This window comes from Lampetra fluviatilis, chromosome 47 (genome assembly GCF_964198595.1).
Source record: "Lampetra fluviatilis chromosome 47, kcLamFluv1.1, whole genome shotgun sequence".
NCBI classification, from domain to species: Eukaryota; Metazoa; Chordata; class Hyperoartia; order Petromyzontiformes; family Petromyzontidae; genus Lampetra; species Lampetra fluviatilis.
The window spans coordinates 10,279,621-10,296,015 of NC_136321.1; the positions used below are offsets into that span (position 1 = coordinate 10,279,621).

At 55.0% G+C, this 16,395-nt stretch overlaps 1 protein-coding gene across 1 annotated transcript; it reads left to right on the forward strand.

Moving 5' to 3' along the window:
• The first annotated feature begins 1,384 nt into the window (after positions 1-1,384).
• GPN2 (GPN-loop GTPase 2) lies at positions 1,385-13,287 on the forward strand. The gene is made up of 7 exons (XM_078877392.1): positions 1,385-2,133; positions 5,975-6,152; positions 7,549-7,617; positions 8,529-8,685; positions 9,986-10,146; positions 10,641-10,771; positions 12,101-13,287. The coding sequence occupies exons 1-7, from the start codon at positions 1,634-1,636 to the stop codon at positions 12,171-12,173; spliced, it is 1,269 nt and encodes a 422-aa protein (XP_078733518.1). The 5' UTR covers positions 1,385-1,633; the 3' UTR covers positions 12,174-13,287.
• Positions 13,288-16,395: the final 3,108 nt, after the last annotated feature.

Sequence of the window (16,395 nt, forward strand, 5' to 3'; positions counted from 1 at the left end):
GCGACCACGGGGAGAGAGACACGCAAACTCTAAATATATAGCGGGCATCATCAGGGTCGGGATAAAACCCACGACCTCCTGTGCACCAGGCGAGGTAGTTAACATCTCTATCCATCGTCTTTCCTCTCAGCTCCCCATTGCATCCTTTTATCCTTTCTCTAATTTGTCATTTTATTTGTGTTACGCTTTTTTTTTCACCTTGCTGGTTACTGTCGCTCACTTCACGCCTCCCCCACTGGCCCCCGCACCTCCAGTGGTGGGCCTGGGCCTCTTCACCTGATCTTGCTTCAACAACATCACCCAGGCGACTCGCGTACAGCATCCTCATCAACAACTCACTACAGCATAGGAATGATGAAAAAAACAATAGGCTTTTACCCCTTTCCGGCAATAATACGGGGGGTGTTCATGGTCACCCCCCGTGGTAAAACAGGCAAACAAACATGTTTCGATAATGTCTGCATTTTATTTTAAATGTATTCACCTACACCAGAGACAGACTCGTTTGTGGCGTTGCCTCGCTACCGGTGTTAGACCGGAAAACAACGCCAAAAGCCGAACAGCATGAAGGCTATACAAATATCATGGCATGAATACAGTATCTCGAGTTGGGGCAGCCTTTTTTCATAATCTTTATACCTTTAAAAAATGGCCCATAGCATAATAATACGTAATGAGAAACAATTTCTAACGGGCACATTTCGCAAATTGGCTGCATTGTTCGATCACAGGCAGAGAACAAAGTTCCTCGTGTGCCAGCCTGACAAGGTGAGAGCGCATGGACAGGTGATGTAGCGACTGGAATCGAGGACTTGCCAACCTTGACGGGAGGACCTTCTGTCGCAGTGGTATGATGCGAATTGCTGTAGAGCTGTGCCACTGATGGGCAACATCATAAAAGCTTGTGGTTTAATATGTAAAAAAGAGGGACAGATGTCGAGGCGAACTCATGCGAGATTGGAGCCAGTCGATGAAGGCTAGGATGTCAGTGATCGTGTTGACTCCTGCAGTGCAGTAGAATGCGCTGGGGGTAGGCAGGCCATAGGGGGCACAAGTGTGGGAGATGGGATGATTTGATCTTTGATTGTGGCAAGGGTGAGGCACTCTAGTTTGGAGATGGTTGATACAAAAAAAGCAATTTTTATTTTACGATAAAACTATCAACTATTTATATTTTACCGGGTAAGGCCCCACTGAGTTATATAGCTCTTTTTGAGAAGCTACCTGGCCACAACACACCGGTGGGCTAAAGCAGTGAACTATTTGTCTTTTATCAATGTGACACTTTTTTTACTGATTGGCCGTGTCGGGTGGTGGAGGGTTACGACACATTTATAAATAACGCGATCGAAACCCAAAAACGTTGATTATGAAAAATAATTGTTTTGTCTGTTTGTGTCTCTCCCTTGTGATGGGGCTTTGTAGGATGAACGTTGAGATGTATAAGGGGCACGAGGTGACCAATAATGTCTGAATTTGTCTGAAATAAGGGAGGGCACTGATATGCAAAGTGCACCTAGCCTGGCACAGGCGAAGTGGTGACGTGGCCCCCACTTAGTGGCGAACGGCGGCGGCTGTTGTTGGTTCGCCGCGAAACTCCACAGGCAACGAGACATCGTCACGGTGGTTGTCGATGCCCGGACGCAAAATGCCCGGAACCAAAATTATGCGACGGCGCACGGACCAAGTCCGCCGAGCTCCGGTCCCCCAGTGGAGGGGGATTAACAACTCTGTCGCAGCGCCACCGCTAAGCGCGCGGTTTTTGTTCCCCCCCCTTCCCTCCTGCTCCGGTCGCGTTCCCGAGGCTGCTGCTGTCGTGCAACTGTCGCGTCTCTTCGCCGCCGCGATAGCGCCGAACTTGCCGCCTCTTGTCGCGCTGGCGGCACGCGGGGAGGATGAACCCCACGGGGCCCCCGGCCGCCTCGGGCCCCTCGGGCCTCACCCCGCGGCGGGCAGGCTGGGCGAGCTGGGCGGGCTGGGGAGGCTGGGCGGGTTCGGGCAGGCGGTGATCGGGCCCCCGGGCTCGGGGAAGACCACGTACTGCGGCGCAGTGCAGAGGCTCCTGGCCACGGAGCTAGGCCGCCCCGTGGCCGTCATCAACCTGGACCCGGCCAACGACAGCCTCCCCTACAGGCAAGACAGCAGCAGCAGTGACAGCAGCAGCAGTGACAGCAGCAGCAGTGACAGCAGCAGCAGTGACAGCAGCAGCAGTGACAGCAGCAGCAGTGACAGCAGCAGCAGTGACAGCAGCAGCAGTGACAGCAGCAGCAGTGACAGCAGCAGCAGTGACAGCAGCAGCAGTGACAGCAGCAGCAGTGACAGCAGCAGCAGTGACAGCAGCAGCAGTGACAGCAGCAGCAGTGACAGCAGCAGCAGTGACAGCAGCAGCAGTGACAGCAGCAGCAGTGACAGCAGCAGCAGTGACAGCAGCAGCAGTGACAGCAGCAGCAGTGACAGCAGCAGCAGTGACAGCAGCAGCAGTGACAGCAGCAGCAGTGACAGCAGCAGCAGTGACAGCAGCAGCAGTGACAGCAGCAGCAGTGACAGCAGCAGCAGTGACAGCAGCAGCAGTGACAGCAGCAGCAGTGACAGCAGCAGCAGTGACAGCAGCAGCAGTGACAGCAGCAGCAGTGACAGCAGCAGCAGTGACAGCAGCAGCAGTGACAGCAGCAGCAGTGACAGCAGCAGCAGTGACAGCAGCAGCAGTGACAGCAGCAGCAGTGACAGCAGCAGCAGTGACAGCAGCAGCAGTGACAGCAGCAGCAGTGACAGCAGCAGCAGTGACAGCAGCAGCAGTGACAGCAGCAGCAGTGACAGCAGCAGCAGTGACAGCAGCAGCAGTGACAGCAGCAGCAGTGACAGCAGCAGCAGTGACAGCAGCAGCAGTGACAGCAGCAGCAGTGACAGCAGCAGCAGTGACAGCAGCAGCAGTGACAGCAGCAGCAGTGACAGCAGCAGCAGTGACAGCAGCAGCAGTGACAGCAGCAGCAGTGACAGCAGCAGCAGTGACAGCAGCAGCAGTGACAGCAGCAGCAGTGACAGCAGCAGCAGTGACAGCAGCAGCAGTGACAGCAGCAGCAGTGACAGCAGCAGCAGTGACAGCAGCAGCAGTGACAGCAGCAGCAGTGACAGCAGCAGCAGTGACAGCAGCAGCAGTGACAGCAGCAGCAGTGACAGCAGCAGCAGTGACAGCAGCAGCAGTGACAGCAGCAGCAGTGACAGCAGCAGCAGTGACAGCAGCAGCAGTGACAGCAGCAGCAGTGACAGCAGCAGCAGTGACAGCAGCAGCAGTGACAGCAGCAGCAGTGACAGCAGCAGCAGTGACAGCAGCAGCAGTGACAGCAGCAGCAGTGACAGCAGCAGCAGTGACAGCAGCAGCAGTGACAGCAGCAGCAGTGACAGCAGCAGCAGTGACAGCAGCAGCAGTGACAGCAGCAGCAGTGACAGCAGCAGCAGTGACAGCAGCAGCAGTGACAGCAGCAGCAGTGACAGCAGCAGCAGTGACAGCAGCAGCAGTGACAGCAGCAGCAGTGACAGCAGCAGCAGTGACAGCAGCAGCAGTGACAGCAGCAGCAGTGACAGCAGCAGCAGTGACAGCAGCAGCAGTGACAGCAGCAGCAGTGACAGCAGCAGCAGTGACAGCAGCAGCAGTGACAGCAGCAGCAGTGACAGCAGCAGCAGTGACAGCAGCAGCAGTGACAGCAGCAGCAGTGACAGCAGCAGCAGTGACAGCAGCAGCAGTGACAGCAGCAGCAGTGACAGCAGCAGCAGTGACAGCAGCAGCAGTGACAGCAGCAGCAGTGACAGCAGCAGCAGTGACAGCAGCAGCAGTGACAGCAGCAGCAGTGACAGCAGCAGCAGTGACAGCAGCAGCAGTGACAGCAGCAGCAGTGACAGCAGCAGCAGTGACAGCAGCAGCAGTGACAGCAGCAGCAGTGACAGCAGCAGCAGTGACAGCAGCAGCAGTGACAGCAGCAGCAGTGACAGCAGCAGCAGTGACAGCAGCAGCAGTGACAGCAGCAGCAGTGACAGCAGCAGCAGTGACAGCAGCAGCAGTGACAGCAGCAGCAGTGACAGCAGCAGCAGTGACAGCAGCAGCAGTGACAGCAGCAGCAGTGACAGCAGCAGCAGTGACAGCAGCAGCAGTGACAGCAGCAGCAGTGACAGCAGCAGCAGTGACAGCAGCAGCAGTGACAGCAGCAGCAGTGACAGCAGCAGCAGTGACAGCAGCAGCAGTGACAGCAGCAGCAGTGACAGCAGCAGCAGTGACAGCAGCAGCAGTGACAGCAGCAGCAGTGACAGCAGCAGCAGTGACAGCAGCAGCAGTGACAGCAGCAGCAGTGACAGCAGCAGCAGTGACAGCAGCAGCAGTGACAGCAGCAGCAGTGACAGCAGCAGCAGTGACAGCAGCAGCAGTGACAGCAGCAGCAGTGACAGCAGCAGCAGTGACAGCAGCAGCAGTGACAGCAGCAGCAGTGACAGCAGCAGCAGTGACAGCAGCAGCAGTGACAGCAGCAGCAGTGACAGCAGCAGCAGTGACAGTAGCAGCAGTGACAGCAGCAGCGGCACCAGCAGCGACAGCAGCAGCGACAGTAGCAGCGACAGCAGCAGTGACAGCAGTAGCAGTAACAGCAGCAGTGACAGCAGTAGCAGTAACAGCAGCAGTGACAGCAGTAGCAGTAACAGCAGCAGTGACAGTAGCAGTGACAGCAGCAGTAACAGCAGCAGTAGCAGCGACAGCAGCAGTCACAGCAGCAGTAACAGCAGCAGTGACAGTAGCAGCGGCACCCGCAGCGGCTGCAGCAGCAGTGGCAGCAGCGGCAGGGTCCAGTCGGGCAGTGGTTCTCTCAACGTTTTCTTGGCGAATTGTCGACTTGGACACTGGCTGTGAGGATGATGAGCGGACCTGCCGATGACCTGTACTAGAATTGTTTCAACCCCGTAACCGCCCTTGCCCGACTCAACGTGTTTCTGAGAAATATAAATGTACGAATAGTGAACAACAACATTTTAACGAATTGTCCATTTGTGTGAGGTTATTCTGACTTGCTTGTGGCAATTGCAAGCGAATAGATAAAAATTCAACGGACGCTCTGCACGCGTGACATCATTTGTCGTTGCTCGCTGATTACTCTTGGAAACCCGCATTGTTTACGATCAATCATTTTAGAGAGGTATTTTATATCGTTCTAGGTTACCATGTGGATTTGCATTTCATCCTAGTTATTTTACATTGGCGTAGTCATACATGAATATTCACCAATACTCTCACTTATTATATAATTTCACACATTTATAAATCACCTCACGTTACCCCTCTGTCACATTGCCACGAGTACCCCCCAGGGGTGCGCGTTACCCCCGATTGAGAAACACTGCCCCAGCGGAGTGCTCTGGCAGGCAGTGTGCAGCAGGCAGTGTGCAGCAGGCAGTGTGCAGCAGGCAGTGTGCAGCAGGCAGTGTGCAGCAGGCAGTGTGCAGCAGGCAGTGTGCAGCAGGCAGTGTGCAGCAGCACAAAGTCCCAGGCGTGCCGCGCAATGTTGTGGTATTACTGTATCTGAAAGAAAGCAAATAACCTCACAAACACGGACAGACTCATGCTCTTCCGTGCCGTTCAGTGGCGGATCCTCCCACCCTCGCCTCTCCACAGCCGTCAGCCCCCACCCGCCTCCTCACCTCCCACGGTTGCGCATGCACAGTCGGGCAAAGAGCCGCTACAACGTTTTACTTTCTGTAAACCCGCATTATAGCTTTGGCGGGCAACCACACGTTTACACGTAACCGCTGGCAATGCTGCCACTGCAAGCATCTTAACCGCACTAATCGGGTACGAGAGGGCAACATCTTGGGTGACCTGGAAGCAATGCGATTTGTAATTTGAGCTCTATGGATGTACATACTGTATGTTAAACTTCTTTCGCACTGTACATATCCAACCGTGATAATCGGAGGTGCGGAATGTGTCATCCCACAGCTGCGCGGTGGACATCTCGGAGCTGGTCACGCTGAGTGATGTCATGGACACCCTGAAGCTGGGGCCCAACGGAAGCCTCATCTACTGCATGGAGTACCTGGAGGCGAACGTCGACTGGCTCCACGCCAAGCTACAGGCTCTGTCTGGTCACTACCTGCTCTTCGACTGCCCGGGTCAGGTACAACAGACGGGTCTTGGAGGCGCACGTTAAGGGGTCGAGTGGAGGGGTGATCCATGCAACGCGACATGACACGGACGTTGGAGGCAGTGATTCCGGTCTTGGCCGGGTTGGTGATGTGGCCAAGCGTTTGCCGATTGTTGTGGTGGTTTCACGGTAGAGACAAACGGCCACCCTGATTAATACTGCGGGGTTTATCCACCATGAATACTACGGCGCTGTCCACTTCGCAGTCGATGTTAAATATCCCGTGCCTTTATTATAAAAAGAGTTGTAGGACATGTTTTCCGGTGTCATAGTTCCAATTTGCCAAATTATAATTTTTTTTAAATTGGGTGAAATGTAATTACAGTAAAACCTTGGATTGCGAGCATAATTTGTTCCGGAAACGTGTTTGTAATCCAAAGCACTCGTATATCAAAACGGATTTCCCCATAAGAAATAATGGAAACTCAGATGATTCATTCCACAACCCAAAAATATTCATGTAAAAATGATAATACAAAATACCTTTTTATATTTGTATTATTTAAATTAAATATAAATTAATCACATTTATTAATTACATTTAATCGTGGCTGGTGTGAGGGAGACGAGAGAGAGGAGAGGAGGAGGGGGCCATTGTTGCAGTACAGTTACTAAAGAACAGTCACTACACTTGGACACACAATTAAAAAAAGCTTTACGCACACACACGTGGTCACAACACTATCGTAAACAGTATACTGTACGCTCGCATGGATATTGACTATACGAGTGAGGCACGCCGACTGAGACCGAGCATGGGAGATGATTACCCACAATCCCACAGCGAGAGAGAGAAGAACCATCGGCTCAGTTGTGATCATGTGACGCTCGGCAGACAAAACGTATACTTACTACTCGTATTTCAAGACCTCACTCGTTTATCAAGTTAAAATGTATGCAAAAATGTTTCTCGTCTTGAAAAACACTCGCAGACCAAGTTACTCGCAATCCAAGGTTTTACTGTATATTACTCTTGTTTACCAAGGAGAGCCTCACTGAGTGGAATGATATTTTTCTAGAGGGTCTTGCCAAGTTTTGGAGGAGGGCCAACACGGCGCATGAGGGGGTGGGTGGCCAGCACCATGCCCAACCGTCTTTGTCTCCCGAGTGACAATGTTTACACAACGCCCCAGGTACTCATTTGAGGCTGAGTCGATCTAGGGAGGCTCAAGACTGGTTCATATAACCGTCACTGGTATTGGCCGTGAGCGTGAATCGAACTCGGGTCGTCGGGTTGGTTGCGCAGCGCGCCAACCGGTACATCACCGCTTGTTCCACTACACGTACACACACGCACACACACGCACACACACACACACACGCGCGTGGAGTTTTCCCCCGGTGAGCCGTGCTGCGTGGCTGTTTGCAGGTGGAGCTCTACTCTCACCACGGCGCCGTGCGCAACGTCCTCGCTACACTCGGCAAGTGGGATCTGCGCGTGAGTTTCACCCCAGGGGGCTGGGGACCGCCTGTGCACCGACACCCAGGGTGTCACTTGGCACACACCTCAGAATCAGAAATCCGATGAGCTATGTAGCTCTTTTTCACAGATGTCCAGTTGGGGTGAGTATCCAACACATAGCCAACGCATCATCATACAAGTACACACACATACATGTATACACTCATATATATAAAATACATGCAAAAACAACCGCCATTTGCCACTAAGTGGCAGTGACGTCACCATGGCGCTTGTGCCAGGCTATGTGTACGTTAAGGCCACGTGAAGTGTCGAACGCCCGCCGGCAGGAGGTCACGGGACAGACCCAGGTACCATGGGTTGACTGACAAATACATGCACGCATATATACACACACACATGTAAGACAAAGGTGCCGCATATAACCTTAACATACTTTTCGGGCAAGTGCTGTTAGCGAGCACCTATGAAGGCCGGCACGGTAGAGTGAGGGGGTGGGTGGCCAGCACCATGCCTGACCGCCTTGGTCTCCCTAGTGCTGATGTTTACACACCGCACTGGGCACTCATTAGGAGCTGAGTCGACCTAGGGGAGGCCCAGGAACGGTTCAGATCACCATCACTGGTGTTCGCCGTGGGCAGGAATCGAACTCGGGTCACTGGGTTCATAACGCAGGGCGCTACCCATTGTACTACCGCTCCCCATAAATATACATAGATAAAAAGACAAAGATCCCCAGTATAGCCTTAATAGACTCTTGGGGCAAGTGCTGTTTGCTCGCATAAAAAAACAATCATATATACACACATAACACATATAGGCACGAGAGTGTACGTGTCTATGGAGCTGCGTGTCTCTCTCTAAGTCTCTCTGTGTGTGTGTCTCTGTTTTTGAGTCTACCTCTCCACGCGTGTCCCTCTCTCTAGCTGTGTGCCGTGCACCTGGTGGACTCGCACTACTGCAGCGACCCGGGCAAGTTCGTGTCGGTGCTGTGCACGGCGCTAGCCGCCATGCTGCACGTGGAGCTGCCGCACGTGAACGTCCTCTCCAAGGTGGATCTCATCGAGATGCAGGGCCCTCTGGGTAAGATTCAGAGCCCTGCGCCCATCGCCCACCGCACATCCACCACACAGATGTCCCCCATGCAGCCTGGTGGTGATAGTGGTGGCTACGCCCACGACCTGCAGTCTGGCGCTATGGAGGCAGCAGCGAGGGTTGGTGGATCACCGCACGAATGTTGCGACGAATCTCTCATCTACCAGTGGGTGTCGAGGAGGTGCCACGTATTCTGGCCTCACCAGGAGAAGCCGGGTACAGCGAGTGTGGACTAATCCATCTGTTCCAACTGAACGGGAGTTGTTACCCCCTTCCCATGTGTGGGTTTTCTCCAGGTGTTCCAGTTTCCCCTCACCTGTATACACAGTCATTGGCCAAACACATTCTTACTATAGAGGACCACAGAGCTTGGGCACTGGCTTACCACCTGGCTGCTGCCTTGCAGTTTCCCCACTCCTCGGAGTCGCTCCGTCTTTCTCTGTCTAACTCTTCGAGGGCACTGGGTAGCGAACATGACACATGAGAGGTGGGTGGCCAAGTGAAGTTAAAATCATTTTTTTAATCTTTGCGCCGACGTTACCTCGATCGCGGTATCGGCATCACGGTGTCGCGAGATGAGGTATCGATTCGGGAATCTCACACAACGGCGCCACCCCCGTCCAAGTTATTAGAGTACGGCCCACAGAAGCAGATACCGCTGAGCTACCTTTGAGATCCCTCCTTCCTTAGTTGACCTCTGGTCCTCACAGCGGAGGGCAGCACTTTTCCACCCGCTCTGCCATATGAGAGCAATGCTCGTCATTTAACGGCCACACCGATGCATTGAATTCTCACAGATTCGTCTAGCAGTGGCTATTTCATTTTCATAATGATTCCGTGTGTTGACCCTGCAGGAAAGCCTTACTTTTTTCAGGAGGGTTCTGCCAAGTAACTTTCTGACCTGCCCCTACTGGACATCTGTGAAAAAGATCTTTATAGCTCATCGGATCCCTCCAGTTTAAATAAAGATTCTGATTCTGATTGAGTTTTCACAGTAGGGGGGCAATGTTGCTGCTGTTTGCCGTGTGATCCCAATTGAGTGATATGCACGGGATTTTTCGGTGTTGGGATGTTTTTGACCAATACCAGTTGCACTGTGTGTGCACGTGTTTATCCCGGACGCTTATCGCTGTGTCACCGCCGTACTACCATGCTGCTGCTGGTGACGATGGCGTGTGGTCTGTGTGTGGTGTGTGCGAGTGGTGTGGTGTGTTTGGTGTATGTGTGGCGTGCGTGTGGTATGTGTGGTACGTGTGTGCATTGTGTGTGTGGCGAGCGGGTGATGTAGCCTTTAACCTGGACTTCTACACGGAGGTGATGGACATGAGCTACCTGCTGCAGTATCTCGCTGACGATCCGTTCTTCAGGAAGTACAAGAAACTCAACGAGGGGCTGATAGAGATGGTGGAGTCCTACAGCCTCGTGTCCTTCGTTCCTCTCAACGTTCAGGTTCGAGCTCTCACCCTGATCATCATCATCGTCGTGATGATAACTACGATGGGGATGGGTTGTCAGTTTAACACGTAGGCTTTCGCGACCAATATCATCCATAATACAGGTTTTTGATAGAGGTCGCCGTCCGTTACACCGGGGCGACTCAGAGCGCGATGGATGTACATCGCATGTCAACAGGTTTGTAAGGGCACCCCCTAACGGCAGCTGTACCCGTGCCCGCCTAAGTAGGTGCTCGCCAACAGCACTTTCCCCGAGTGTCTGTTAAAGCTATACACATGTATTTTGAGGTGGTTAGCGCACCGCGCTACGAACGCGACGACGACCAGATTTCCGCTCACGCCCACCAACACCGGTGAAGATTATTTGAACCAGTCTTGGGCCTCCCCTTGGTCAACTCGGCCTCTATTGAGTCCCGACAGCACTTCCCTCGACGGTCTGCGTGGCCTACAGACCGGTGGGGGGGGGGACCTTTGTGTGTTTGCGTGCAGGACGCAGAGAGCCTGCGGGCCGTGGTGCGCGCCGTGGACAAAGCCAACGGCTGCTGCTTCGGAGAGGGGGAGCGGAGGAGCATTGGGGCCATGATGTCCACAGCCCTGGGCTCCGACTTCCACTTCCCTCAATATCCTGACCCTGCAGGGGGGGGGGGCGGGCGCGGGGAACATGGTATGGTGGGGGGTCAACACGCTAGGGAAGGGGGCTAAACGAGCGTGATACGGGCTAGAGAAGAGATGGACTGATGTGGTACAGAAGGATGTGTAGCTGATTGGACTTACCGATAACTGGTACCAGCAGTGTGAAGATCGGCCTCTGTGGAGGAGGTTCGTGAAGGACGCTACTGGGCAGTTTGAGGCAGTCGCCCTCCAACAACAATGGAGGGCGGAGGAGCGACGCTCACAACAACGAGCGGAGCGCAGAGAGTTGGTACAGTGGGGAGCACTGGTGGTGCATCTGCCAGTCATCTCAGTCAGCCAACCCACTACACCTGGGTCTGCCAGCGGGCCTTCGGGCTCAAAGGGTACCTAGCACGGCACAAGCGCCTTGGTGAACCGTTGTTGTTGATGGGGGGAGCACGGGGAGGGGAGTGGACGGGCGGGTGGGGGTGCTAGCCTCGCTGTAACCGTGCTGCGTTATCCGTTTTGCAAAACTACGGTAAAAGCGGGATTATTGCTGTACGTTTTATTTAGTCAAGTAGTTTATATGACGACAAAAACGCGGAGAGATGCACAAATTTAAGTGATAAATGCGTCGCGATTTCCCCCGTTGCGCGAGATATGCGCGGCGCTGTGCGGGGCGATGCACAGCGGCGGTGCGACGTCATCGGCATCACAGCTCGCTCGGCTACACCTCGCACGACGGAGCACGGAGACGTGGAGCACAGAGGCATGGAACACAGAGACACGGGACACGGGACACGGAGATGCGGGACACAGATGCGGGACACAGAAACACGGGACACGGAGACACGGGACACATGCAGAGACACAGGACACAAAGACGTGGTACACAGGGACGCGGAGATGCAGAGACATGGAGACACTGGACACGGAGTTGCGGGAGGCAGAGATGCGGGACATGGAGGTGCAGGACACACACAAGAGACAGCACATAGACGCAGCGTTACTGCCAGCAGGGAGAGAGGTGATGCTTCATTTGGTTCGAGAGACTGCGATGCAAACTGCCGGTCCTAGCCCTGCCAGTGAGTTCGTAGTGGCGGTCGCGACACACGCACCGTGGTCGTGACGCGCTCGCCGTGGTCATGACGCGCGCACCGTAGTCGTGACGCGCTCGCCGTAGTCGTGACGCGCTCGCCGTAGTCGCACGGAGGCCCGGGACGGGCCGACATAACGCGGAGAGGTCAGCCGGGGGCCAACGCCACCCACGGTCGCCCGTGCTCTGTTGTTGAAAACGCCACCATTTTTGAGTGTTTCTCCTTGACCGACGACGTCACGACCCTGGGGGTGCAGGAGCGGTACGTGAATCCGGTGGGGCTCTCCCTGCAGGAGGAGCTGGAGGAGCTGTGAGGGGCCGTGTGCTGCCCCCCCCCCCCGCCCCAACGGCACACCTGCTGCCCCGTGCTGCCCCGTGCTGCACCGTGGAGGTGCTTGCGGGGGGGGGGGCCCTGACCCGGACCGCCGGAAAGGCCACGGCGCGGCATCAGGCCGGACATTTAGGAAAAGGTCGGGGTCACCCACACTTGACCCCACCAGGCGGCGGCACCAGGCGGCGGCACCAGGCGGCGGCACCTGCCGGCGAACAGCGTGTGGCAATCGAACCGGGGCCCGCCCGCCCGCCTCGCCGGCAGGTTGTTGACCGGCCTGCCGTGGCCGCCGCCGCCGCTGCCCGGGGTTCGTGGGGGTCACGCCGACCGGCGTCGGACACAAGGACGAGTCGGCGCTGCCCGATGTTTACCCAGAGTCGCCACCTCATGCGCTGCAGATGGGTACGCGGCGTGTCACAGCAAAAGGAAGGTGATGAAGAGGAAAGTTGGAGTGGATCCCGGGATGGGGGGAAGAGGGGAGGGAGACGGGTGAACGCGTTGTCCCGAGCGATGCGTCGCCACCACTTCCGCTGTTGTGATGCAAGTCTCCTCCTCTTCATCAACAAAACGATCGTGGGAAATTCACGACGGGTGGCAACCGTATGACCTACCTACCCACTCACCCACTAGCCCACTCTTTGTATGTATGTTGAACTTCTTTTGCACCGCACGTAGCCAACCGCACTCACCCACGAGCCCACTCTTTCACTCACCCACTAAGTCCTGGAAGACGTTGATATTCCCCGGGAGAACAGCGGCCTACTTAACTAGGGGATGATCCTATGAAACCCCAGGACAGGTGGAGAAACCCTCCCGCTCACTCTCCCACTCAACCACTTGGCCAATTACCCAGTCACCCACACACATATCCACTGACTCACCCACGCAGTCAGTCCTGGGAAGACTGCGAGAATTCTCAGCACGGCAGCTGCTTCCTCAACAAGAGGACGACCCTGGGAACCTCAGGGCAGGTAGATGAACCCTCCTCGCCCACTCACCCACCCATTGATTCACTCACCCACTCATCCACTTGCCCTATCATCCAATCATCAGCCACACACACAGCCATTCGAGATAATAAATCCGTGCCTTGTCAGACTGCAACTCCCGTCCGTGTTTGTGTGGGATGGCTGTGGAACTCGATGCTCTGTGCAGATGCTGATTCTCGCGTTTTGAAAATCAGCCCCGTAGCGTCGGAGGTGGGGTGGCGGGAGGGGATAGGGGGTGGTGGGGGGGGATAGGGGGTGGTGGGGGGGGGATAGGGGGTGGTGGGGGGGGATAGGGGATGTGGGGGGGGGGGTAGTGGATGTGGGGGGGGATAGGGGGGATGTGGGGGGGATAGGGGGTGGTGGGGGGGATGCCCCCATTTAAACACGTGGGGAGTGCGCTCACTACCGACTGCGGTGGCCTCGTTATTAGCCGTCACGTGATGATAATGAACACTGCTAATGGTGATCATGATGATGGTAACTATGATAGTGATGATGGCGGTGGCAACAATGATAATGATGGTAGCGATGGTCGTCTTCTGTCGTATGGCTGCTGATGTAGATGCAGAGCAACGACTGCAATTCCACATTCAGCTGGTCAAGCCAGACAACCGCGTCAGGAGCAGCGGAGTGTATCGCTGTGTTGTCTATTCTGTTTTAGTTAGGACTCACGTCGTTCCACGTTGTGCCTTCTGTTCTGGATGACCACAGTCGCACACCGCTACTCGAGAGTTTTGAATTTTCCATTTGTGCATCAGCTATGCGCATCTGCTGCCACGGTTTGTGCAGTGGATGCGTTTTAAGGTGGACCGTGAGCTTCGTGGAAGATCAAACCCGAGGGAATCTTCTGCGTTGGGTCTTTCAGAATCAGGTGTGTGTGAGTGATGATGGTGGTTGTAACGATAGAGATGATGGTGGTCGTCATGATTATAGTGGTATACAGCGGGTTCGATCCCGACCCTGATGCCTGTATATTTGGAGTTTGTGTGTCTCTCTCCCCGTGGTCTTGTGGATTTTTCTCCGAGTCCTCCGGTGGTTCCCTCCACATTTAGAATCGACGTCGCCACGCGTCTCGAGTGTTTGGCTGCGACTACAAATGTCGACGCGATTCGGCACTTCGTTCTGTGGGCCAGGTCGTAAAACAGCTACATCGCTCAGTGGGCCTGACCTGGCAAAAACAAATCAAGTTACAAGATATATAGGTGTGGGTGGGGGGTAGCTGTGACGCAGCGGCTCTGAGTGCCACCACAAGCTGTGGGGCTGGCCGAGTTCGATTCCCAGCCACGGCGAGCGACGTCCGAAGCGGTTTAGGGCGGGCCGGGCCACCACCCCCACCACTCCGATCATCCCGATCACCCCTATCACTCTCCACGTGATTAGCCACTTTGTTGAGCTATCATTTGTGGCCAGGTCGCTTATGAAAAAAGAGCTATTTCCATCAGTGGGTCTTACCTGGTAAAATAAAAAAAACTTTTTTTTTTAAGTTGATGGTTAGGTTGTACGATACTTCTATGGTCCCACATCTGTTTTCTCCACATTCACCAAGCAGCATTGACCAGGGTGGTGAAGTATGGTCAAACAACCCCCACGATCTACACGGCGTGGGGAGTTCTTCATCCAGCGACCGATTGATCGAAGTGCCGTGCACTGCGGCAGAAGTCGATACGAAGATCAAATGGGTTCGATAGCTGCGTAGGTACCACGTACAGTTTCAACTACAACCTGAATATTTATACTGGAGGAATCTGATGATTCTGATGAGCTATAAAGCTATTTTTCACGTGTGAAGACAACGTGGACGACGGTGCCGATTTGCTTCGTCCGACGTTTCGCTTGAGATTACACCCAGCATCATCAGCTGTTAACAACAGCTCGGCTCTCACGTGAGGGCTGAGCGTTTGGCTCCGTGGGGTGGTGGAGGGTTCCTAGTTGAAAACACCGCACGGTGTCGGCCAACATCAACTCACGATGATGAATCATGATATTGGTCGCGAACGCGCACGTACACCGCAGTGGCTGCGAGATGTTAACCACCTCGCCTGGTATACAGCAGGGCACCCTCGGCGGGGCCACGGTGGCCGGAGATCGATGCGTGGCCCGCGCGCGAGCTCCGTGAGGCCGTGAGAGAGTTCCCCGCGCGCCCCCCGGGGTTGTTTGTGGCGAGATGCAGGTGCGCGATACCCCGCGGACCTGCCCGCACCTGTCCGCGCTCACGGTTGGGGGAAGGTGGCGAGGGGGGGCGAGGGGAGAGGTGGAGGGGGGCGATCCATGACAGTTCACAATTCGGGGCCCCCGATGACAATCAATACGAGGTCACGCACGTCTACACCCACGCCCTTGTCCAGGCGCGGCCCTGCAACTGCCACGATCGCGATATATTAACTACCTCGTCTGGTACGAACGAGGACCTGGGTTCGATCCCGACCCTGACGCCTGTTGTCTTTTGGAGTTTGCGTGTCTCTTTCTCTCCCCGTGGTCACGTGGATTATTTTTCTCCGGTTTCTCCGGTTTTTTTCCTCCGGGTCCTCCCGAGTATCTGACCGCTATCAACTTCCACGCGAGAAGCCACTTCGCTCAGCTATCATTCGTGGCCAGGCCACTTCTGGGGAAAAGAGCAATGTACTCGAGCTCAGTGGGATCTTATGTGGGGAAATTTAAAAAAATGTTTATAGTTGTAACTGCTCGCTCACGCCACTGCTGGCGGAATGAGGCTTCCACGAGAGGGAGCTCCGGATAGACCTCTCTTCAGCGTGGTACTTGGCCTCCTCTTCCACGTGGTTGTGAACGTGTGCTACTCGCAAAAAAAGACAAAGGTCTCTCGTATAGCCTTCAACAGACTGTTGGGGCAAGTGCTGTTAGCAAGCACCTGTGAAGGCCCGAACGGCTCACGAGGGGGGTGGGTGGCCAGCACCACGCCCGGCCGCCTTTGTCTCCCCAGTAGCAATGTTTTACACACCACATTCGGTATTCACTTGAGGCTGAGTCGACCTCGGGGAGGCCCAGGACTGCAAACACCTCCACGTAACCCCCATTGTGGCAATCCACTGCTGGATGAGGGCCTCGCCTCACCGTGCGAATCGTGAAGTATTTGACCAAACTTCACCACGGCTGGTCAATGGTGAAGGGTGGAGACCAGCACGAGACCTATTCAGGTATCGCTCGGTCGCTTGAAAACTATTTTTTTTTCATTTGACCAGGCAAGGCCCACTGGGCTAT